Source organism: Melospiza melodia, chromosome Z (genome assembly GCF_035770615.1).
Source record: "Melospiza melodia melodia isolate bMelMel2 chromosome Z, bMelMel2.pri, whole genome shotgun sequence".
Lineage (NCBI taxonomy): Eukaryota > Metazoa > Chordata > Aves > Passeriformes > Passerellidae > Melospiza > Melospiza melodia.
In genome coordinates this window covers 65008287-65032053 of record NC_086226.1, presented here as the reverse complement: position 1 = coordinate 65032053, position 23767 = coordinate 65008287, and the positions used below count along the sequence as shown (strand labels likewise).

Genomic DNA, 23767 nt, shown 5'->3' with positions numbered 1-23767 from the left:
TCCCACTGGCTCCGGGTCAGTGATGTGTGGATGCTGTGTGACAGGCGGGCAGCATCCCTGCCCGGCACCCGTCAGGCTCATTCCTCTGCTCTCTCCTAGCGCTGCCGTGGCAGGAGGGCAGGGCAGAGAGAGCCCCGAGGCAGGGCATGGCTCCGGGCTGCCTGCAGGTCACCCTGCTGCGGGGACATGAGCCTGAGTGTCACAGCACAGCTCCTGCTCCCGGGATCCCGCTGCTTGCTCCCGTGCGAGCCGGGGAGCTCCTCTGCCTGGGCGCTGGCTTAGAGGGAGGATTGGGAAGGGCTGACTTCATTTGGAGGGACAGGTAGCAGCAAAGGAACAAGCTAAGAGAGGCAGAAAGCTCTGGAGATGTAATTGCAACATCCAGCTGCCTTTTGCTGGGAGCTCAGAGAAGTCAAATCAGGAGCAGCACTGTCTCCATGGGAAAAAGTTTCAGGAGAAACCAGGCCACGAGCTTTGTCTACAATTTGCAATGATCATTACTTGAAATAAAGACATTTGAACAAAGAAACTTGAATCATCTTACAAACCTGGAAGTCCTTTTGCACAGTTTTGCTGCCAGCATTGAACTGTCTTTGTGGGGTGGTTTTGCCCAGTGGGAAAGATCCCAGACAGCCCTGATACAGTGAATGTGGACAAAGACCAGCTCTTAATCCTAATCTCTTTGCCTCCTGAAAGGTGCTGGCTGTCCTGTCATGGACTGAGGGTGTCCCACAGTTGTGACAGGAAAGACACATGAGCTTGTACCTCCTTACCCAGCCCTACCAGGCTTATTCCCTCTTTCCTCTCAGCTGTATCTGCTCCTGTAAGGTCTGCGTCTTAAATACATGGTGCTAAACTGTGTCCTGTGTCTCAGGACCTATTCTGTGTGCGTGCCTCAGAAGTAAAGTGATGGTAATCTTCTGCACGAGGCATAGAGTCAGTCTTGCCAGAGCAAAAGGAGGTGCCTGCAAAGCTTTGGTTCTGTGTAGATTGAGAACAAGGGACAAAAAATAGCTTCCTGTGCAGAGAAGCTCATGACCAGGCAAAAAGGTATGTTCTGTACATGCAGCTGCATTCATCTAAGTGAAGAAAAACACTGTTTCTCAGTTACAGTCTTTGACAGTTTTTAATTTGAAAGTTTTCTTTATCTGTTTTGAGGGGTTTTTTTGTCATACACAACTTTTTCTAATCACTAGAATAAGGCTAAAGCTTAATGGGCCTTGCCAAAACCTGGCTCCAAAGCCAGCTCACATTTAGTTACTGCTGCACTTTCCCAGTTCCTTGCTCATCTTCTGTTGGTTTGGGTGGTTCCTGCTGAAGTGCCTAACATACAGCCTGATTATTTGTCACAACAATTTAATAAACAAATCACACAAATCCTCTTGTTACAAGGGTACTCAGCCCTTGTGCCTATCAGCAGTGCATTTATTTTCTATGCACTGCTTTGTCTCCCAGGACAGACAGCAGCAAGAATAACATCTGTCCAGAGGTGCTAGGAGCTGGCTGGACCCTTGGGCAGTGTATTTTCTGGAGGAGAATCTGGGATGGCAGTTGTGCTCAGGTAGGTTTTTTCTCACCGTTGACCTGATTTTACCTGACAGTTCCCAAAGGAAAAGCTTTGCATTGGCATCTGGCTACTTAAGAGTAAGCTACTTTCAGTATTTCTAGTTCTGCTCTGATCTGCCAGTACACTTCTAGATAATCACAGTGTTGCAGTAAAAAACAGAGCTTCCATGAGTTAACAGAGGATATTGCTGTCTCAATGCAAATGAGATATCTCAGAGACTACCAAGTTCTGTCTGCAGCTTTTGAGAGAAATGAAAGCAAATGTTGCAGGAATGTGTTCCAAGAAACAGGATGGCTTTCACCAAGGGTGACTGGTGCCCTTCTGCTCAGTGGTATTTGTTGTGGCTCGCTCCTGGTGTTAATTCATTTATATCCAAGTAGTGAATAGGTCATTTGGAAAAAATTACACCTGCACAGTAGGTGGGCTCTGAAGTCAGAAGTAGCAGGCAACATCAAGGACACATTTTTGCTCTTAATGTTGATGTGCAAACCTGCATCTTCCTTCTCTGGCAACTTAACTAATGGGGAAGTGCTGAGCAGTTTGTGTGCCTGCACATTCACTGGATAAGCAGAACACTAGAGAGGATTTTATTCCCTGTTTTTTCTTCAGAAGGATGCTGTGCCTGCAGATGTGTAGGAGAGAGTGGAGACATATGACTGTCAACCAGAGGCATTGTGAAAAGGTGGCCAGGCATGGCTGGGTGACCCTGCTGTTGAAGATCTATGCAAATGCAGCATCACAGAACAGGATCCCTTCAAAAGGCAAGGAGAAAAAGAAAGACTTCGCCAATTCTCTTACACTAATGCATCCTTGTTGGGTCCCTTATTACATCGATTCTCTCTGGGGTATCTTCAGGGACTTCAGCAACTGGCAGGCTGGGAAGACCAGGTCTCTCTCACAGAAGTCAAGGGGCCACAGAAACTCAGCAAGGCAGCTGTCACTTTGAAGGGGGGAGCTGGCATATGTACTACCCCTTTTTCTCCAGCATGGTGCTAAATGCAGGCTGATGACAGCATTCCGTCCCACACAAAATGGAATTAGCAACACTGTTCTTAGAAAGTATAAAAATCTGGGGCCCAGTATGGATTTATTCATTCAGAAACAAACTCTGGGGGAAAAGAGACTGAGAAATTTAATTTGGGGTTTTTTTTGGGTTTGTTGTTTTTTGGTTTTTTGTTTTTTTGGGTTTTTTTTTTGTTTGTTTTTTTTTTTTTTTTTCCTTAAATTACAGTGGGTGTGAGTTCCCAGATAAACAAATAAACAGGACTGAACATCAGTATGGTGGGGACAGCACACCTACCGCTGCTGCCAGCAACCAGGTTATGTGTGTCAGCTCAGAGCAGGAGGGGCAGCACTGCAGCAGCAAGGGAGCCCTGCCTGGCCTGCCCAGTCACACAGCCTCATCCCATCCCTGACACCAGCACTGGGGCTTGCCGGGCCTCGGGCCAAGCATTTACTGGCCAAGAAGGAAATCTGTGGCTTTCTGCTGTTTTATCTGCTGCACTTGGAATTTGGTCACTCAGCCCTCAAGTGCAAGCATGTGGAAAAATGCAGGTCAAGGCCATCCTTAAGCTGCCAAGGAGCTGCAGAACATTTGCAGACTGTGGGTGCATTCAGAGCATGTCTTGCAGAACAGAGATCTGAACAGGCAGTGGTCAACACAAGGGAGAAGAGAAGGGGGTGCCCATGGATCAGGGCAAGTTGCAGCAACTTCTGCACAGCTACAGCTGTAAGCTGCAACAGGGGAAAAAAAGTGTGCAATGGATACTCCCTTAGGCTGTTGCACTTCTGGGGTCCACTCTAACAGCCTTGCCTGGCAGGAAGCTCTAGTCTTCTCCAGATTGATGTCAGATTTATGGTTCACACTGCATCTGGTGAGAGTGCCAGCAGTAAGGATTGGTCTGTGTACTCAATCTTGTGTTTTCCCAGCTGAGAGTGTCACAGGGTAATGCTGCTTTCATAAAAAAAATAATGAACACTACTGACGTACCTGCCTGACATACCACAGTATTTATTCACAGTAATAAAAAGGAAGAAGGTGGCCAAAGATGTATTCTGCATCCTGGAAGTCTGGCAAAATTGCTGGGAAGTGATGATGGCTGGTCCCTTCCTCAGTTACAGACTGAGATTTCAGGTGTCGAGTTTTGGATCCACAGTATATCCAAGGGCAAACCTCTGGTGGTCACTTGCACCTCTGGTGCTAATTTTGGGTTTGGGTTTTGATTTGGTTTGTTTGGGTTTTGGTTGGTTGGTTGGTTTGTTTGGTGGAGTTTTTTGGGGTTTTTTGTTTGGGTTTTTTTTTTTTAATTTTTTTTCATACAAAAGAGAGCAAATTGCTCCTTCTCTCTCCTACTTGTCTGGAGACCTCAGAGTGGTCAGAAGAACAGAACAGAGACTGTTATTCTCTCTATAAAAGCCCATCTAGATGCAGGGAGTGAGCTAAAGATGAAAATGAGCATGGCACTTGCCCTCCTCTTTTTGCCTTGGCCCATATGTGCAGCCGGAGGGTGGATGGTGGGCTCTGGTTTGGGCTGCATAAGCAAGGCAGCCCTCTTCTCTCAGAGCACTGCAGTACTTGTGGGACCCCGCTGTCCGCCCGTATGCCAGAGCCCTGGGAGGAGCAGCAGAGCAGGAGTTAAAATATCAGTATGGGTGCAGAACGTGGGAAGGCCGAGAACAACCATGAAATCCAGGAAAGCCAACAGATAACAACAAGGAAACGGCAGGTGCGGGGTGGAGCGGTGATGACACCAAGGCCACGCGGCGATAAGGCCGCAGGCAGGTGTGGGGCAAGAGCGCTGTGACGCAATGCGGCCTGGCCGGCCGCCACCTGAGCCCACCCACGGGGAGGCTGCAAACACAGCTGCAGCCCCCTCGGAGCGCACAGGTGCGATAACGGTTTATGGGGTGATGAGCAATCCGGGAGGAGCGCATGGATGTGGGCACCACTGGTGGGGCACAAGTGCAGCGGCAGGGGCAGCGCTGCAAGGGAGCAGGCCTAAGATTGGTTTCAGAATCAAAGGTCTCCTTGCTTGTTGCCGCTGTCTCCAGCAGAGTTTCTGCGTCTTGCTGGTGGTGACACTAGGTCTCCAGCTCCTCAGGCAAACCCAGAGCCTTCACATCTCCCCGTCATATGTCTTGAAGCCTTCCATATCACCACCTTGCTGGTGTAAATACAGGGAGAAAATGCAGAGCCAGCTGGAGCTCCACAGCCAATTCCAATGTGAGGGAAGCACCCACCAGAAAACCTCCTGCCCCACCTGAGGAAGAATTTCCCCGCCTCTTCTTCAAGGCATAGTAGGCAGGGACTTTCATTAGGAGTTGCAAGCTTGTGCTTGGCAGAAAAGCTTGAAAGGACAAGACAGTTTGCAAGAGGTCATTTATCCTTTGTCATCTCTTAGCATATCATTTTAATCTGCTTTGTGAAGGCACTAGAATTTGAATGCCACTGAGTAATGAGGTGGAGGAAGATCAAGCCTTGTATCAGCCAACTGACCTTGGTGCCTCCAGCACAGAGGGGAAGTAGATATTTCCTGTCACCCTCTATCCAAGGGGAGAGATCTGGAGCACACAACGTGTCCCAGCAGCACAGCCCCAGCCTGCTGCTCCTGTGCTGCTGCTGGCATGACCAGAGAACCAGGCCATGCTTGGAATCAGAGGCAGTGGAGGTGGCACCAGAGGCATTACAATCAGCATTTGGATGTTTTTCTTGGTAGTAAAAACTTTGGAGAAGACTTTAAAGGCCCAAGATAGCCCTCACCTGGAGCCATGAAGTATGTTGGTGGGTGAGCAGTTTGCAGGAGGGGGCTCTGGGTTGTACACATTGTTGAGTGTTGGCTAGATGTGAATCTAAGGGCATACATCCATGTGTGCTGGAGACCAACAGCTGCTTGTCCCATGGACCCAACCTGCTGGTGGCAGGGTCTTTCAGGGCTCACCCAACAAACCTCGTGCACCAAGTGAGGCTTGGTCAGGTACCTGCTCTGCTGAGATGGACATGTCCCACGTCTCTGCTGGTTTGGCTTGTACAGCCTTTGGGGTAAGGCTTCTTTCCTGACTCCTGACCTGATCATCTCTAGGCTGCAGTTTGTGGCAATTGCTTTTTATTCTGTCATCTGGCACCACCAAAAAGAGATTGGCTACATCAGCTTCCCTTCCAGCAGTTGTAGGCAGCTATCAGATCCCCCTTGGCCTCCCTTGTACTAGACTAAACAAGACTAACAGGACCCCATGTGCCTTGGGAACAACTGCTAATGCAGTTAAATATTTACTTTAGTTGAGGGATTTCCAAAGTGGAATAATAATGAAAGCCAAAGGTAATTGAACTGTGTAAACTCTGTGAAGAGGGAATATAAAACATGTGTGCAGCTGCCTTGGCAGAGTGGAGGAATGACTGTGCAGTGGGAACCCTGAGCTGGTGACGTTGCCACTTCCCAAGTCCTGGTCACAGCCCTGCTGAGTTGCACGAACAGACCTCCAGTAGAAGGATGCCAGCAGCTTCTGGCAGGGCCCATAGCTCTCTGGCCTCAAGGGATGCTCAAGCTGTCCCCTTTTGACTCAGACAGAGAGGGCCGGCAGTATCTTCCTCTGGGGAAAAAACATCCCAAGCACAGTCGTAGTCAGATCCTCGGCAAGTGCAAATGTGTGTGCTCCATGCACGTGGATCTCTCCCAGCCTGCTGGTGGTTTCTGTAGGGCACCTGCCCCCTGCTCACCCCTTGCACACATGATGCATCCCATCTGCTCCCATGGGGAAGGCCACTCTCTGTCCCTTCTGGCCCAGATCTCATTTCAGCAAATCTGACCTGAAGGAGTTTTTAGTCAACATTGGTCTTGCACTGACTTTATGACCAGTTGTCCTCTTTTCCATCCTTCACCCTTCACAAACTGATTTTTGTTTAACCTAAGGAAAGTGGGGACAGATGTAGAAAATAAAGCTTCTGAGAAAGAGAAGATAAGAATGCTCACCCTGACATAAAGCATCCAGTCTTGCAGGCAAAGCAGCTGGAATATTCTAGGGTCATGTTTCTTGTTGAAAAGACAGTGTTACTTGCCACTGAGGATCGTGTCCATCCTCCCTGTCCTCTCCCTGCTCTGTATGCCACCTCTGTGTATTTAATCTGGATATCCATGCCCACTGTCCCCTTCCAACACACTGAATCTTATGATAAAGATAATTTTGTTCTGGCAATGTTGGCTCCAGCCAAGGTGGTGAGTGGAGTAAGGTTAGATTAAACCACCTCTGATTATGTGGCTCCTGAGCATAGGCAGTGACTGCACCTGCAGCTTCCTGCCCCCAGGGAGCTGAATTTTGTACCCTCCAGACCCTCTGCACCCCCAGCCTGTCCCATCCCATCCCATCCCATCCCATCCCATCCCATCCCATCCCATCCCATCCCATCCCATCCCATCCCATCCCATCCCATCCCATCCCATCCCACCCAGTGACTGTGTGGGCTTGCTGCAGCACAGTGACAGGCCTCTCATTGTGTTTGGGATCCTGACCAGCGCATCAGGCAGCTGAGTATCCACCTGGCTGGGTCTCATGAGACAATGACACAGTGCCACCACTCTAATCAGCCTGAATTTCCTGGCTTTTCTATGTCTAGTCTCACAACTCAAGGGCAGATACCCGTCCCGTACGAAGAACAGCAGCTGCAAGGGTGAAGGGATGCTTTAGATGAGGTGCAATCAGAAGTAGCTGGCTGGGATAAGCAGAGAAGAGCAGCATTGCCCAACCCTGATGTGTTGGTTTTGCACGGCCTGGTTTTTGATAGTGGAGGACCACAGGGGTGGCTTCTGTGAGAAGGGCCTGGAAACTTCCATCATGTCCAGCAAAGCCAATCCCTGATGGCTCTGAGGATGGACATGCCACTGGACATTGGCCAAGGCTGGACCAACTAGAGAGGTTGGTAATGCCTCTGTGATTACAGATTTAATAAGAAAATCAAAACAAAGTGGGGCATGCAGTGTTAATTCCAGCCAGAGAAGAAGGGAGGTGAGAACCTGTGAGGGAAGCAGCATGCAGACACCAGGGTCAGTGGAGAAGGAGGGGCAGGAGCTGCTCCAGGCACTGGAGCTGAGATTCCCCTGCAGGCCGTGGTGCAGCCCATGGTGAGGCAGCTGTGTCCCTGCAGCCCATGGGGATTCACAGGGATGCAGAGATCCACACACAGCCCATGGAGGTGCCCGTGCTGGAGCAGGTGATGCCTGGGGGGGGCTGTGATCCTGTGGGAGACCCGTGGAGAGAGGGGCCCTGGCCCCAGGCTGGAGCAGCCTGTCCTTGGAGGGCTGCACCCCGTGGAAGAGTGACCAACGTTGCAGCAGTTTTGGGAGCACTCTCTGTCTGTGGGAGGGACTCACATTGCAGCAGTTTTGGGGGGACTGCTTCTTGTGAGACTGGAGCCATGCTGGAGAAGTTCATAGAGAACTATCTTCCATGGGAAGGGACCCCACAGTCTCACAGGGGATGGGCTCCTCTCCCTGTGCAGCAGAAGACCTCAGGTGATGAACTGACCAAAACCCCTGTGCCCTGTCTCCCTCACTGTCAGTGGGAAGGAGGGAAGAGTTGTGGATAAAGAAAGGTTTTTTTAAGGGCTTATTTTACTTCTCTTTTCTTCTTGATTTTGTTAGTAATAAATTCACTTTGTACCTCTAAGGCAAGCCTCTTTTGCCCTTGGAGTGTTTTCTGCCATCCTTATTTCAACTCATGAAGCCTTCATGAAATTTTTCTCTCCTCTGGCTGCAGCAGGGAAGGGTGAGTGAGTGATTTCTGTGGCTGCCTGGCGTTGGGCCAGTGTCAAACCACAGCACCTGACTACAGTAAAAAGGGATTGTAAAGCAGCCTCCGATCCTGCCACCTGAAGCTGATGAGTAGGAAGCTTCAGGGGACAGCTTATCTTATGTGTGAGAGTGCCTAAGTGATCCCTTAGGGTGTACAGTCCAGCTGCTCCCAGCAGGAACAAAACAGTGCTTTTCCCAGTGTTCCTGAGATAAGGCTGTGCCCTCCTCTATAAAGGCAGCCACGAGCAGAGCGAGGTGCGTGAGCAGGTCCTGCCTGAACTGGCCATGTCTGGGAGAGAGCTGCTGCTGCTGCTGCTGGCGGCAGCAATGGTGACTCTGGTCGCTGCCGGAGGTAAATCTGCTCTGCTGCTGGAGGCTGGCTCATGGGCCGTGGGGTGGGAATGACAGATGGATAATGGGACGGAGGGGAATGCATGATAGGGCAGAAAGACCCAGAAATTCTGGTTTGGAGAGGAGGTGAGGTTAGGGCAAACAAACAGTGGCAGCATGGTGAGGAAGAGGGATTGGAGCGAATATGCCGTGCCTTCGTTTTTAGCAGTTTGTGTCAAGGGTTACAGGCTGGTTCATCAAATGTATTGGACTTGGGAGTGACCTGGGAGAGTCCACAGCTGCTGCAGTTCCTGCCTCCATGCAAACTGGCAAGGCTCTGCAAGAACAGTATGTGCTCAGCATATTTACGAGGGAAGCACCTGTTTATAGGCACTGGGAAGCCTTTGCTACCTATGTGCAGGTAGAGCTGGTGCTGGAGCTGCCTGTGTGTGAGCCTTCATGCTCCCAGGACATTTGTACACTGCACAGGTGGGCTGTGAACTGTTGCTACTGCTCTGTTTGCCCACCAAAAAGGAACCCACCAAATACTGCTCTCCCTAGAGGCGGCAGTTGTCCAACTGTGCAATATCACCAAGCCTCATCCCTCTGAGGATACCCCATGCCACATGCTGCATTGCATGGTTTCCCATTTCCTGAGCTGTGTTGGATGCTCCTTGGAGGTTCTGACCCAGAAACTGGGAGAGAGGGCTGTTGGGAGAGGGTTTAGGGGGTGGGAACAGCCATTCACAGCTTTGTCCCAGCCAGCTCAGCTGTGGATGGAGGCAGTGTACTGTGCTGCTGTCAGGGGGGGGTGGGAGTGGCATGCAGCAGCAAAGTGATTCCCTCTCATGAAACCCACAGAACTGATTCAGTCCTGAATGGGCTCTGCACAATCCCTTTGGTTGGGATGTGATCCTCTGTCAATCTCTTGTGCTTCTGCCATCAGGCATGGGTAAATGCCACGCTCATGGGTCTCTGCTCTCTTTCAGGGGCAGAGCTGAATGAAGGGGCTGGCCTGAGAAGGGTAAGAGGCTTCTGGTTTTCTTTGTTCATGGCTTGAGCTGGGCATACTTGGTGTGCCTGGGAGAAAGACTGTTCCCAGAGATCATCCCCAGCTTCATGGCAACTGGTGTTCCAGCACCAAACCCACACCAAAGCCCAGGCCAAGGGTCCCACTGAGGGATTCAGCAGCCGCTGCTCCTCTGTGGGCACGCACTACTCTGACAGAGGGAACCAGTTTGCCAGTGGCACTTGGTCCTGCCTGAGTGTTCTGGGGGGAAGAAATGGGTGCTGCTGGCACTGAAATGTGTGCTGTGTTTTCTCCTTTCCAGCCAGTGTGTGAAGACCTGGGTAACCTGCAGGCCTGCCCCCTCCTGTACTTGCCCATCTGTGGGACCGATGGTAATACCTATGCCAATGAATGCCAGCTCTGCGTGGAAAAAATGTAAGCTCATGCCCTTGGCAGGGACCTCCTGGGTCTAATTTTGGCTGCCTGAAACTAGGTGCTTGTGAAGTACAGCCATTCAGGCTCCCCAGAGCCTGGGAAAAGCCATGGCAGGCTGCACTTGCGTGGCAAATAACAAACCGTGTGCTGGGCCGCAGGAGGGGAGGGTTGGCCAGCTCGTCAAGCGAAGCTGCAAGGAAGAGCAGAGGAGCTGTACCCAGCCAGGCTGAGGAAGGGAATGGCTGGGGGGATCCAGCAGCAGCCTACAGTCGCAGATGGGATGGGGCCTCAGTTGTCTTGGTGCAGGCAGTAAAACAGGAGACAACAGCCACAAACAGCAGCACCAAGAGGGTGAAAATTTGACACAGGCACCAGGTCCAATTGGTGGTGCACTACAGGGGTGTGATGGGGGGTCTCCATTCTTGGGGATGGTGGTTGGTGCTCAGATAGAGCCATGGCCACGACAACCTCGTGCTAGGGACAGCCCTGCTGTGAGCAGGTCAAGCTGCAGATGCAGCACCAGTACCACAGGCCCTGGGAGGGCACATTCATGAGCCAGGATGTTGCAGTCATCTCAGCTCTTTAGACAGGAAAATGAGTAGGTCAATTTTGTAATAGTCAGCTCCATTCCATTTGATGGAATGCAGCCAAAGTATGACTCATGGAATGGTGTTTTATTTTGATCTCTTACTCTTTTTTCATATATTACTCTAGGAAAACCAGGCAAGACATCCAGATTTTGAAAGATGGGCAATGTCAAGATACCTGAGCTTTCTGATAACTTTTCTGAGCCTAAAAACAGGTGATTAATTGATCCTGTGTGCTCTGTGTGAATTGCACACTTAAGCTAGCTATGGTGAATAATAAAATCACATGCACAATCTTATTTCAACAGCACTTTTTTTATGCATGGCTGGAGGAAAACAGCATAAGCCAGTTCCCACCAAGAGCTACCAAAAGTGCACAGTCTAAACAATAATTTCAAATCCACATAACAAATTGGGATGCTCTGCACAGAGTATTATCTCACCCACACTCCTGCAAGAAAGGCCATGGGGGAGAAGCAAGAAATGCAGCTGTCCTGATGAAGAAGATGCTGAACAAGCACAGTGTTTTCTCTGTAGGAGTCAATTTAGTGAAGGGAAAATAAAGTTTCTCTGGCATGGGAGAAGATGACTCCGTGGCTCCCTAGTAAACTGTTTCACTGGTTCCAGAGCTGATGTAAATTGAAAATAGTAACATCTGCACTTCTCATATTAGATGTTATTCTGCTTTTTATCTAAGGCCTTTCATAGAGCATTCAGCTCAGATAATGCATGGAAGCATGGAAAGAGACTGAGCAGAGATGGTGAACACCAGGGATCCCAGACATCTGCTCCAGCACTTGAGAAAAACCCCAAACTGAAGAATTTTCAGTTGCAGGTAGCTCCTGGTGTCAGAGCTATCATCTTTGAGGTTGTGGCAGGGCTCAGTCCCACCAAGGTAATAGTGTCAGTGTGAATCAGCAGGCCTTGGGGCCTCCTCTGCTCTTTCATCTCCCACTTCTAGCACATGGGCACACACAACACCTGCAACAAGGCCATACAACTTGGGCAGGCAAGGGCCCCCTTTGCTCACAGTGGCAGAGATCAGAGGGCTGATGCAGGGCTTGCCTCCTGAGGTCATTTCAGTCCCGCACAAGATGTTGTGTTTGTACAGAATTACCAGCTGAGATTTTTGACCAGCTTTGAAGAGTGCTTCAGCGTGAGTTGAAACCTTCCAAGGACAGGTCGGTGCTCACTCACAGGAGGTCTTGTTGCTCTGACTTGCTGCTATACTAGTATCCCATACAGTTCTCATTTGCAGGCATCTAATAGGAGTCTGAGGTCTACCCTGTGGTAAAGTGAGCTCCCCAAAATCAGTGGCCATCCTTGGAATCTGGGAGATGTGCCAGTGTCTGCTATGACTATTGTGCTTGGTCAGCTGGAATTCACCCTCTCACCCAGTTCTGCACCTTGCTGGAGCCACCAGGTGGGACACCCAAAGCACCACAACGCACAACAAAGCCATTGCTGACAGATTTAATGCTGCAGCCGGAAATAGTATTGAGGAGCATAAACCAGCTGTGCTCAGTCAGATGGATGGTATCCACTATTTTCTGTCCCAGAGGCAGCTGCTGTCATCAAAATCTTTATTCTCCTTAGAAAGTTCTCTCCCAGGCTGAAAAGTTCTAGCCTCACTAATTGTTCAGGGTTGTCCAGAGCTTTGATTTTCCCTGTTTTCCTTTCCTGAATCCTTTCTATTTCTGCAGAGAAGGGGACACGTGTCCATGGCTGGTGCTATTACCTGGTCATTTGTCCCAAGGCTCTGCAAGGCTGTTTGTCCCCTTCCAGTCCCCAAATAACATGGAAGAGGTGGTCTGGCTGTGTACTCCTCTCTGTGTTGCCAATTCTTCTCTGCAGATCTTGCTGTCTGTCCCCTCTGCACCCTAGGGAAAGGCTTTGGTAGGGCCAAAACACATCCACAGTGAGCAGCACAAATCTATCGCTCACTTCTGTCCTGAGGTTTTCTGCTCCTGCAACTGCCAACTCAGCCACAGGTAGGATTTATTTGGGCAACTCTATGCCAGTTTTCTGCCAGGGCTGAGGGAAGGTTATGCCCAGCTTAGCATAACTGGGGCTCATTCTCCCCTGGGGTGGGTAAGTGTTCACCAGGGTCTCAGCTCCGTGCCGTGGCTTGATCTGCACCCGCAGAGTGGCTGCAGCCCAAGAGCGTGTGTGCTGTGTATGCCCTGAGAGCCACGACTATTTATGTGCAGAGGCTAGGAAAAAACAACATAGACCATCCAGAAGCTCTTCTGAAGAGGGAAACCACATGCCTCCAGCACAAAGTGGAGTGTTTATTCAGAAATTGCAGAACTAAAGTACAGACTAATAGGCCAGACCTGCAGGGTCAGAACATGGGCAGCCACAGGATGGGGTCAGTGTTGACTCTACACACAGCAAATTCAGAGGTACTCGTCCTCCCCAGGGGCTTGTGGATTTGGCTGTTTATTTCACATGGCTCAAAAGCAAGTGGCAGACCAAGGGAAAGGTGAAGGCAGTGCTTGAACACTGCCACAGACCTCAGGGCCTGTGCAAAACCAGCCTGGTGCAGAGAGCCTGACTCTAAAGCCCAACAGATCTTTGCCTGCCAAGGCCAGGTGAGACTCAGGAGGCAGCTGGTGGGCAGCAAGATGCCAGCAATGCCCTGAGCTGTGCCAGAGAGTGTGCATATGAATTTGCACTTTTGCATACACTTTTCCCATTCAATTTATCTATCTGTTTCTCATCTTCTCATGTTTCAGTCAAGGCAGGGAAAGAAAGGGATTATCTTCTTTCACAGGCACCATAGTTTGTCACACAGAGCAATGAGTAGCACACAGTGCTCCCAGAGCAGTGTTGCAAACAGGCAAGTTTCCTCAAGTCAGGGAGTGAAGGACAAGCCTGCTTCTCTGTCATTGTCCTGCGAGACAAAACTGGAAGAAGTGCCCTGACACCCTGTAAGAGTGGCAGCAGCACAGCTCCCCCAGCTGCCCATGTTGATCAGGGCTGCATCCGTGACTGCAGGGAGGGCTATGTAGGTCTCTGGACAGTCCTTGGCAGTAGCCTTGCCAGATAGGGGGAACAGATACCCTTGAGGCTCACGAAGACCTTTGACCTACACATAGATCCAAAGCCTGGTGTGGTGTCTACGGTGAAAGAAGTCCAGCCAATGGCAGGATCCAGCCCTAGGAGTCCCTTGGACAAAACTTTCCCAGGACATTTGTGTGCTGAAAGCTGTGTGGTGGCATGGTGAGATGTACCCAGGGTTGGTGATGTTCCCCTACTGAGCAGCTCCAATGGCATTTGAGGAGTCTGTGACACTGGACATGCTCAGGTTGCTGAACACTCAGCTGATGTCTTGCAGGGAGAGCCTCAGGAACTGAGGAGGCTGGACACATCAGCGAAAATGTCCCAGGGCTAGCTGAACTGAAATGTGGAGAGAAAGGGGAGGGAAGAAGCACTTGGCACACTGTAAAGCGTCTACTGCAGCAGTTCATGTAGCCAAGACTGGCCACAAAATGCAACCCACTTGCACAAATATCTCTGCAGCAAAGGGAGTGCAGCTTTGGCCACAGCTCAGCCCCTCTACTTCAGAGCACAAACAACTTGAAAGTAGGTGATGGAGCCTGTAATTTCCTCATTGCTAACCATTACCAAAGTTTTCCGTGAGATCCAGAAAAAATTTGCCAAGGGAAATTGCTCCCTTGGCATTTAAAGCAATTTACACTTGAGGGACAAGTGTCTTCTAGAGATTTCCCTCCTGAGAGATGCAAGTGCCAGCTCTGTAAGATTTTGAAGTCCATCTATTCCATTAAACACCTCCAAAGAACCTTGGGGCACAGTGACTCTTTCTTTCACAAATGCTCCCTTCAAAAAATGGAGAGACAAAATGGAGGAACAGTCACCAGGACTGGCTCTGCAGTGCCTTATGGCAAAGTTTTGCTGAGTCAAGAGTCACTTATCAGCCCTCACCAGGCTTTGGGGTGACTACGTAGATGGTTGGTGTGAGAAGCTGAGTTAGCCACAGCCTGAGCATGCCCAGCTCCTGTGGAGCACTGAAACACACAGGGATTTCCACCCTTCCTTCCATGCTTCACACCACCTGCAGGCAGCCCAGAATATAGAGTCATAGAATCATTTAAGACCATGGAATTTGACCATTAACTGCCATGTCCTGCAGGAAACCATGTCCCTGAGCACCATACCTACACATCTTTCAAATACCTCCAGGAACAGTGACTCCACCACTGCCCTGGGCAGCCTGACATCCAACCTAAACCTACCCCAGAGCAATTTGAGGTAATTTCCTCTCATCCTATTGCTTGTTACGTGGGAGAAGAGATGGACTCCAGCAATCTACAATCTCCTATCAGGAAGCTGTAGAGAACAATAAAGTGTCTCCTCAGGTTCCTTTTCTTCAAGCTCAATACCCTCACTCCCTCAGTCACTCCTCAGAGGACTTGTTTTCTAGACTCTTTGCCAGCTTCTTTGCTCTTCTTTGAACATGCTCCAAGCACTTCAGTTTCTCCACCTGGGATGGGGCAGCCCTGGATGTGTGTATAGACTGGGGAATGAGAGGCTAGAGAGCAGCTCTGCGGAAAAGGACCGGGTCAGTGGCAAGTTGAACGTGAGCCAGCAGTGCCCTGGCAGCCAGAAGGGGTGTGCACCTGTGGTGGGGTGCATCAGGCACAGCATCACAGCCAGGCAAGGGAGGGGATTGTCCTGCTCTGCTCTGCTCTGCTCTGCTCTGGGGCAGCCTCACCTCCAGTGCTGGGGCAGTTCTTGGTGCAGTTTTGGGTATAAGAAAGACACTGAGCTCTTAGAAAGTTTCAAAGGAGGGCAACAAAGATGGTGAAAGGCCTTGAAGTGAAGCCATATGAGGAGCGGCTGAGGTCACTTGGTCTGTTCAGCCTGGAGAAGACTGAGGGGAGACCTCACTGCAGTTACACCTTCCGTGTGAGGGGAAGAGGAGCAGCAGGCACTGACCTCTTCACTCTTGTGGCCAGGATCTGATGGAATTGCCTGAAGCTGAGTCAGGGGAGGTTTAGGCTGGATATCAGGAAAAGGTTCTTCACCCAGAGTGTGTTTGGGCACTGAAATGGGCACCCCAAGAAAGTGGTCAGAGCACCAAGTGTGTCAGAGTTCAAGAAGCATTTGGACAATGCTCTCAGGCACATGGTGTGATTTTGTGGTGTTCTGAGCAGGAACAAGAGTTGTACTCAATGATCCTGCTGTGTCCTTTCCAGCTTAGCACATTGTGTGGTTCTGTAATAATGTCTTTTTTGTAATGAGGGACACAAAAACAGAAACAGTGCTCAAGGCCTGATATGTTTGCCCCTCCAAAAGCAATGCCTTTGCACAGTGAAGTATCCTGCCAGGGTACAGTTCCCAGATGTTTGCATGACCAGGGTGTCTCTAGTGCTTTGCATCTTCAGACAGTGCTGGAACATGGACACCCTCACCAGCTTGGCACACCTTGTCTTCATTTGTGACTGAGCTACAAGAAGCTATTCTGTGAATGACTTGGTAGCCTCACATCTCTTTATGCCATCCATGCTCCTGGCCCACCCTCCCATATCAGAGCCTTCCCATATCTCCTCTGCTGCCACCACCCTGTTGCTCCTTTTGGGGCTGTTAGACCTACCCCACCTCTCTGGAGGTACTGTGTAATCTGCAGTGGACACAGGGCACGAGCCCTAGAGTAAAGTGGTAACTCAGGGGATAAGAAGAATGGCAGCAGAGATGGCCACGGATCTCCAAGTTTAGATCTTAAGAAATCTATATGCATGAAGTTTCAAGCTCTGGAGCTTCCAGGGACCTAGAGAGAGATCCTGTTGAGAGTACAGGATGTACACTAAAAATAAAAAAGGCTGGCAAAGATTGGAGGCAGCCAGATCTGCTCATCCCTGAGGAGCTGCTTTACTCAGGGCAAGTCCTCAGGCTGCTTGAGGAGGTAGGATCATCCCTGCCTTGTAAGGTAGCTGGGTTGCAGAGGACCTGGGGGTAGACACGCTATCGAGTCCTTTACCAACCTTTGAACCACTTCTGAATTCATGGTGGGCAGGGAGGGAAAGGGTTAGGGGCACTAGCACCTAACCAGTGTGTAAGTGGTTGAGTGTCTCATGGAAAAAAGTGCTGATAGCAGCGGAGTGCACTAGAAACTGGCTAAAGAGGTACCTCTGCTCCATCAGAGCTGTTACACACAATATAAGCTTGAGCTTTTCTGTGCTATCCTGGCATAAGAAACTATGAGGGCAGTTTTCAGGAGAGGCAAAGATAACCCCCTCATCTCACATGCACTGATCTAGGAGCCTGGCCATTCCCGCAGAGCAAGGAACAGGTTCTCAGCATTGAAGCCATTGTACCAGGCAGCAGCCTCCCCTTTGCAGGGATGCTGGCCCTGCAGATGACCTCGCAGGAGCCTGCAGGCCAGGCGGGGCTGGGGCTGCAAGGGGCTACCAGCAGCTAAGAACAGCCACTTAAGGAAATCATCCTGTGGGGGCAAGGGAACAGCTGGGTCTTCCCACTTTCCCACTGGTTTTACTGGGACTGCCCATTGCCATTCTTGCTTCATCAGTGAAGTGCTTTGTTCATAGTCCTGATCCACCAGGGACTGGACCAAACAATCATTAGGAAGCCCTCAACATGCACAGCCAGGCTGGCATGGATTTATTATTCTGTCTGGATCCCAGGAAGCTGGTGCAGCTCTTGGGCAGTTAACATGACTGTGACAGTCTCCATCCTTAGGGGTTTCCAAAGAATATGGCAACACAGCCATCCTGACCTTGTGAAGCTGCCAGTCCTGCTGTGAGGGGAGCTGGAGGATGTGCCTTCCTACCAGCACTGCAAGCATCCTATGCAAACACCTTCAGACAGCATGTATCCCATTTCTCAAGGGGTCCTTAAGGACTAACAACAGATCCCTGCATCTCACTCTGGAAAGCAGCACTGAGGCAGTGCCACATCCTGCCCTGCCATGTCCACTACAAAGGAGAGCTTTTGAGTCACAGTTCAGCAGCAGCAAACTTCCTATCTGACGTGGAATAATTTGCAGTATAAAAGCACTAACATATTTTGCAATCCACACAGTAGATCCTGGACAGAGACTCACACACCTTTCCACTCTGATAAGGAGAATATTATTACCCTCCTAGTGGCCTAGCCAGATAAGAGGTTTGGGGCGGGCAGTCTGCATTTTTTTCAAGCTCTCATTATGCTGCATCAGTATCTCCAGATGCTGTTTCCAGGGAACTAAGCTGCTTTCTAATTAAAACTGCAAAGAACGATGGAGAGTTTAGGCAAAGACCACGCTTCTTCGGACTCTTCCCTGCCACCCTCTGCAGCCTGTGAGGAGTATGCTGTGCCAGGTAAGATGACAACATTCCTAACTTGAGATTTTGGAGAGAGGAGAGCATGATTTTTGTTACCGAGTGTTTCTCAGAAAGGAACTAATAATTATTAGTCTATGCTTGGGGGTAGAGGATGCACATTTAACTGCAAATGCGTGTCTTTTTACATGTTATGTTCCAGATCCCAAAGCACATATAAAGGCTTTTCAACTAAAGTCCTTCAGAGAGCATCAGTAGATTGTCTCTTTGCAGACTGGCAGTACGGCCTCATTGTTTTTATAGCTTGATTTTCTTTTCTCTTTTCATTTAATTTCTGTTTCTTTGTGCCCTCTAGTAAATATTTTTTCATCAGGATGCATATGTTTTACTGTGGTCTCCCCTACTTAGTGCTGGAAGGTGACAGCTTTGGAGCTGTTGTGGGAGTGCTTTCTTGGACCAGTTAGAAGTGAATTAGGGATGTTTTCTTAGAATGGACTGGGAAGGAGACGGAATGCAAGCAGCTGAAATTGCTTTTACAGCTCACAAGACATTTTGAAAGGAAAATAAAATTACCTTGGCTGCAGATGGGATGTGCAAGGGATTATGTACTTCAGTAGCTGAACCGAGGCCCTGTGCAGATCCTGCTACTGCAACTTGTAACCTCATCTTCCCAGGGAGTTTACTGCCTTCTTCTAAGTGGATGGCAGAGTCATCTCCTGCTGGCTGAGCCCTACTGTCTCTGTTACTGCCTCATATCAGGGAACAACCTCCCACTTGTCTTGGAGTTATTCTCAGCTTCCCTGGACAGTGTTCTGGGCAGTCAGATGTAATTTTAAAGCTGACGCTGCTTTGGTGAGGACATTGAAGCATAGACCAACATAAATACTCTCCAAGATAAATTTCTGTAAGATTATTATTAATTATCAGATGTGTCTTGTGTAAAAACCTACTTTGGGCAGAGACTGGCTCCTGCTGTCAGTTTTGCATTGTCCTGTCCTGGACTACAGGACAGGACAATGCAATGCCAGTTTTACTGGCATTTAATAAATACTTGGTATTTAATAAAAGACCTGTATTCCCAGCTCAGCCTCAGAAGTCTTCCTCACCTTGACAATTTTACCATCTGATCAAGAGAATGACAAAATGACAATTTTTCACTGATTTCACTACTTTAGTGTGAGCCAAGGCTTTTTGTTAAAGGAACTGGATCCGATTACATCTGGAAGGAGGAGGTCATAGTCTTGCTTTTCCACTTGTGTGGGTTTTGTTGAAACTATGATAATCATTTCTTTTGTGATCTCTTCAGTGTACCTTTGGGAAGAATTCCCTCTCTCTCAAGGCCTCAGGGCACTAGTGTTGCTCCCTGTGCCTCCTGGAATTGGGTAGCATGCTGCTTGATTGGAGACAAGTTTTTACTACCACAGCTTAGAGTCTACACTAGAAATCATCAGGGATTGCTGTCTTTTAGGACAAAAAGACATGGAGAAGTGAATTTCAGACCATTTTTTAGGCTGGTCTTTGCCTCAGGAAGCCATTTGGAGCCCTTTGCAACTAGTGAAATGGACACTGCTTACCTCGGCCAAGGAAGGTGTGGTGATCTGGGATCTGGGGAGTGCTCCTCTCTGCTACTGGCTGTATGCAACCTGCATATCCTGCCCAAATAATAAAGCCAGCATTGGAGCTTTCTCAAATCAGTTGGTCTTTCTTAGGCCCTGCCATGGTCTTCCTCACAGCTGCAGACCAGCTTGGGGCTGTTTGTGTGGTGTTTGGACCAGTTTTCTCAACCCCAGCAGGGTATACTAGCCCTGTCTTGGTCTCTGGTTGCATCACCATCTCCCCACGAGGTCTCAGCCCAATGCACGGGAGCATCTGTGTGGGTAAGGTTGTGCCCTCTGGCTCATCCTTGCCCCCACAGAGCTGCTCCTGTTTTGAAGGATTGTCTGTTCTGTGGGTCAAGGCTTTCTTCTAGGTTTTTAGATAAACATCTTAATTTCTGTGGTGGCCAGTTCCAGCTGTCTGGAAAAAAGTGTAACAATGGAGAAAACATGAAGAATTATCTTGCAGTCTGTACTGATGCCTGATCAAAGGCACCACGCCCCAGGTCTCTTCAGTATGGGAATAGGTTGGACATGGGTCACCCCAAGGAATTGTACCTGGAAATCTACAGTAATTGTCAGGCTAGAAGCCTGGGAGTTATGGGTGCGGTGTCATCAAATCCTCCCCACTGAGGCTGTGCTGGAAGTACAGTGCTCAAGGAGTTTCATATTAAGATGCCTTTGGGACAAAAAAAAAGGCATGGCCTCTTGCCTCAGTGCTCTAGTGCCAGGCAGGGAGGGATCAGAACGTCACGTTGGCACTCGCTTTATCCTCGTAGATGTCATCATAACCCGTCGCTTGAGAGACCGGGAGTTGCTCAGGAAAAGAAAAGCAGAAGCCCTGGAGAAAGATTCAGCTCAGTGGGTTATGAGGTAAATCTTGCTTTTTCTGTCATAGTGCTTTTGTGGTGCACTTAATCTGAGCCCAGACATGGCCCAGTCTCTCGATCTTCACCCAAGGACAGAGCCATCAGTCCTCAATGAGGAAAGGTGACATGCAGCCAGTAGCTGCTCAAGGTCTGCACAGGCACTGGGGGGAGGGATGGGTGAGGGATAGCAAGCAAACCTCAATCATAATGTGAGGCTGAGGAAGAATTTGTTGCCCAAGCTCCTGCCCACTGGTGCAGCTGCAGAAGGCTGCTGTGCAGGGCTCGGGAGGGGGGCTGAAGAATTGCAGCTTCTGCAGGATGAGCTGGGTCACAATCACAACAGGGGACCCAACAAACTGCCTTAGGCAGAAGGGAAAGTCCTTTGTGCTATTCATCCCTGTGAAATCCCCTGGCAGAGACTATAAGAACCAACAGCAAAGGAGAGCCAGAAGAGCCAAAAGAGGACGGGGCTGTCAGACAGTGGTCAAGGCTGTCCTGGAGTCAGAGCCAGCAGTGGAGCCCCAGCCCGACCCAGAGGAGAAGGGGGAGCCAGTGCCCTCGGAGCCAGAGCCCTCGGAGCCAGCGCAGCCTGAAGCAGGCTTTCAACAGCAGCCACCCATGCTGCCCATCCAGAACATGGTCGGTGGGCTGCCGGCGGTGGCAGTGGAAGGGGAGCTGGCAGACAGGAGCTCGGACCCTGCTGGTGAGTTGCCGCAGAGCTGCTGGCCCCGTGCTGGCCTGGGGGCAGCGCAGCGCTGCCGCCTGAGGACTGCCAGCCAAGGGCGCCCGCCTTACCAACAACAACCCTGCCGCATCCCCAGGGCATGGGTCCTACCCCACAAAACTGGGGTAGCTGAGAACGGGTGGGGGGATGGTGGGACTGCAGGGACAGACAGCTCTCTTCGAGTCCAGGGGAGTGATGACAAGCTAGTCAGTCATTGGGATGGGGTTGTGGACCTGGTTCTTTCTAACTCCTTGTCCTAAGAACACTTCTGTGGCTCTGCCAAGAGCCATATTAGCACAGAGGGATATATTTCTGTGAAGATCTCTTCTCTGTGGAGAGAAGATGAGGGTTTTTGTGGTCAGAGCTGGTTGGGGGAGCCAAAGTCAAGACATGCTCTGTCTATCCAGTTTCAGGGACGACACTGGGATGGCGGGAGAGCAAAGTGGGCACTGGGACAAAGAGTGGGAGCCTGCAGGCAGCTACATCTTTGAAACCTGCCAGGACTGAGGCATGGAGGGCACTAAGCTGGTCAGAATGGCAGGCTGGTGTCTGGGCTCAGAAAATGCATTTATAGCTACTGCAGCAGGATTTGCTCCCAGATCTGTCATGGGAAGAGTAGAGTACATTCACTTTAGCAGTCATTGGGTCAAGCATGCAGCTTGCTTCAAAAGCAGGAAAACTAACGTTCTGCTTCAGAGGAGGTGACAATCCTCTGACCCTCAACTGTGGTATTTCCAGCAATGTCTCTGCAGGGGGGAAGAAAAGGCCTGTTGATGCAAGGCATGTGGTGCCATCACGCCATGGAAAGCAGCTATTCTGCATCCTGGGCTCTGGGGTGGGTGTCCAGCCTCCAGCCCTGAGGTCTTGAAATGGGCAGCCATCAGGGTTGTGGTTATTGCCTCTGGCTTTAAACCCACCAGTGCCTTACCTTCTCCAACTCCCCTCCACAACAGGGAGTGCCCTTGGAAAGCAGGCAATCCACCTAATGCCTTCTCTGGGCAATTGCAGGAGACTGGCCAGGGAGGCTTTAACATGGGACAGGGGGTAACAGGGGAGCCCCCCAGTACGAAATGATCTGTCTCTTACATGCCTTGCAGGTGAAGAGGATGTGCTGAAACCAGCAGAAGCAGATATACTAGAAGAGTTCAATACTCCTCTGGAAAATGACCACCAGGATAACGAATACATTCCGCATATTCTGTATTAACTTTCTGATTGTTTGGGGATATTTTTTATTTTTACTCTCACCTCACAAACTTGATAAGTATGGCACAGTGATTTTGAGCAGCTGCTTTCTTGGGAACCATAAAGCCCATACTCTCCTTGTCACTCTGCTTTCTATGCTTCTTCCAGGCTAGAGAGGCAGCCCCTAGGGAGTTGCCTGTGGCTTATGAGCCTCCTGCTCTCTCTGCAAACAGGCTGTTTTGCTTGGGCCCATGGAAGGCTTCACAGTGCTCTGCCACACTACACTTCAGTCATACAGTCCAGCATCCACCTGTATTTCTGAAAGTAATTTCTTATTTGCATAAATGTGAGTGGCACTGCAAAGCTAACACTCACTGTGATTTTAGCTGGCTGGAGAAGCCCAGCTTGGGCTTTTTACTGCACCCCACAAACCCCACCACCTTTTGTGCTATTATTTTTAGTCTGAAAGTTTTTCTCATAGCCTGTTTTCATCTGCAATAAACATCTTGCTTTCCTAAAGCTGGATATGTTTTTTGGTTTTAATTTCTGGGCAGCTTCACTCTGCCTTGTAAGACAAACAAAAGAGGTTGAAAACAGCTGAGTGCATTGGGCTGGAACTTGGCTGAATTATACACTTTTGTCAGGAAAATGCCATCTGGGACAAAGACAGGAGACACCCTGCACAGTCATTGTCTCCCTGACTCCCCAGTTTCACGCAGGATTTTTCCTGAAGCCAGGAGGTAAAGGGGTGCCCTGGGTATCTGCCCTTGTTTTGGGTCTTGCGATCCTTGTTCCTGTGCACAGCAAGGGAAGAGGCTCTCTTACATTCCTGTAATATCCTGACACAAGGGATCCTTCTCCTCTTGAGGAGGAGGGGAGGTCATATTGCCATTGTCTGACTTCCCAAGGGCCTGTCTCCCAGAGCACAAGGCTGGCCAGACCCTGCAGGCACCCCTGATTTGGGGGATTCTCTTATGGCTCTGGACACGTTGCTGCTGCTGTCCCAGAGCCCTCGAGGCTCTGTGTCACAGCTTGTGTAAGAGTCTCCAGTGACACAATGGACACCCTTGACGTCCCATCCCTGCTTTGGTGCCAGGGACATCACATGAGGAGCAAGTGCTTGCCAGCTCTTCCACAGCCTCCCTGTGCTGAAGTTCTGACCCCCACAGTTACACTGCCGGAAGCTCTAAAGCACCTGGTGGGTGCAGAAGCAGAAAGCATTCAGCAGCACCATACCAAAGCAAATCCAGCTCCTTTCCCCCCTCCAGGGCAGCTCCTGGAGGGATGGGTTTCCCTTGTCAGATATCCTGACACTGTTTCGTTCTCCATAGGCATATCCGCTAACTCAAGGTTTTGCTCTCCCCTTGAGCCACTGATACC

The 23767-nt window shown here is 50.0% G+C and overlaps 2 protein-coding genes across 3 annotated transcripts; both read left to right on the top strand.

Moving 5' to 3' along the window:
• The first annotated feature begins 8600 nt into the window (after positions 1-8600).
• SPINK4 (serine peptidase inhibitor Kazal type 4) lies at positions 8601-11291 on the top strand. Of its 2 annotated transcripts, XM_063180169.1 has the most exons (5): positions 8601-8701; positions 9669-9703; positions 10011-10123; positions 10838-10925; positions 11019-11291. In XM_063180169.1, the coding sequence occupies exons 1-4, from the start codon at positions 8635-8637 to the stop codon at positions 10890-10892; spliced, it is 270 nt and encodes an 89-aa protein (XP_063036239.1). In that variant the 5' UTR covers positions 8601-8634; the 3' UTR covers positions 10893-10925; positions 11019-11291. The 2 variants fall into 2 exon arrangements, with proteins under 2 accessions (XP_063036239.1, XP_063036238.1); XM_063180168.1 differs by lacking the exon at positions 11019-11291 and having other exon boundaries at positions 10838-11001.
• A 6488-nt stretch (positions 11292-17779) lies between these two features.
• HEMGN (hemogen) lies at positions 17780-22906 on the top strand. The gene is made up of 4 exons (XM_063179948.1): positions 17780-18053; positions 20389-20482; positions 20895-21181; positions 22300-22906. The coding sequence occupies exons 1-4, from the start codon at positions 17972-17974 to the stop codon at positions 22407-22409; spliced, it is 573 nt and encodes a 190-aa protein (XP_063036018.1). The 5' UTR covers positions 17780-17971; the 3' UTR covers positions 22410-22906.
• Positions 22907-23767: the final 861 nt, after the last annotated feature.

Coding starts and splice junctions, on each gene's coding strand:
- SPINK4 (XM_063180169.1), top strand. CDS start 8,635: ATGTCTGGGAGAGAGCTGCTGCTGCTGCTGCTGGCGGCAGCAATGGTG. Junction 8,702..9,668: donor GACTCTGGTCGCTGCCGGAG/GTAAATCTGCTC, acceptor GCTCTCTTTCAG/GGGCAGAGCTGAATGAAGGG. Junction 10,124..10,837: donor CAGCTCTGCGTGGAAAAAAT/GTAAGCTCATGC, acceptor ATATTACTCTAG/GAAAACCAGGCAAGACATCC.
- HEMGN (XM_063179948.1), top strand. CDS start 17,972: ATGGAGAGTTTAGGCAAAGACCACGCTTCTTCGGACTCTTCCCTGCCA. Junction 18,054..20,388: donor TGAGGAGTATGCTGTGCCAG/GTAAGATGACAA, acceptor TTATCCTCGTAG/ATGTCATCATAACCCGTCGC. Junction 20,483..20,894: donor TCAGCTCAGTGGGTTATGAG/GTAAATCTTGCT, acceptor ATCCCCTGGCAG/AGACTATAAGAACCAACAGC.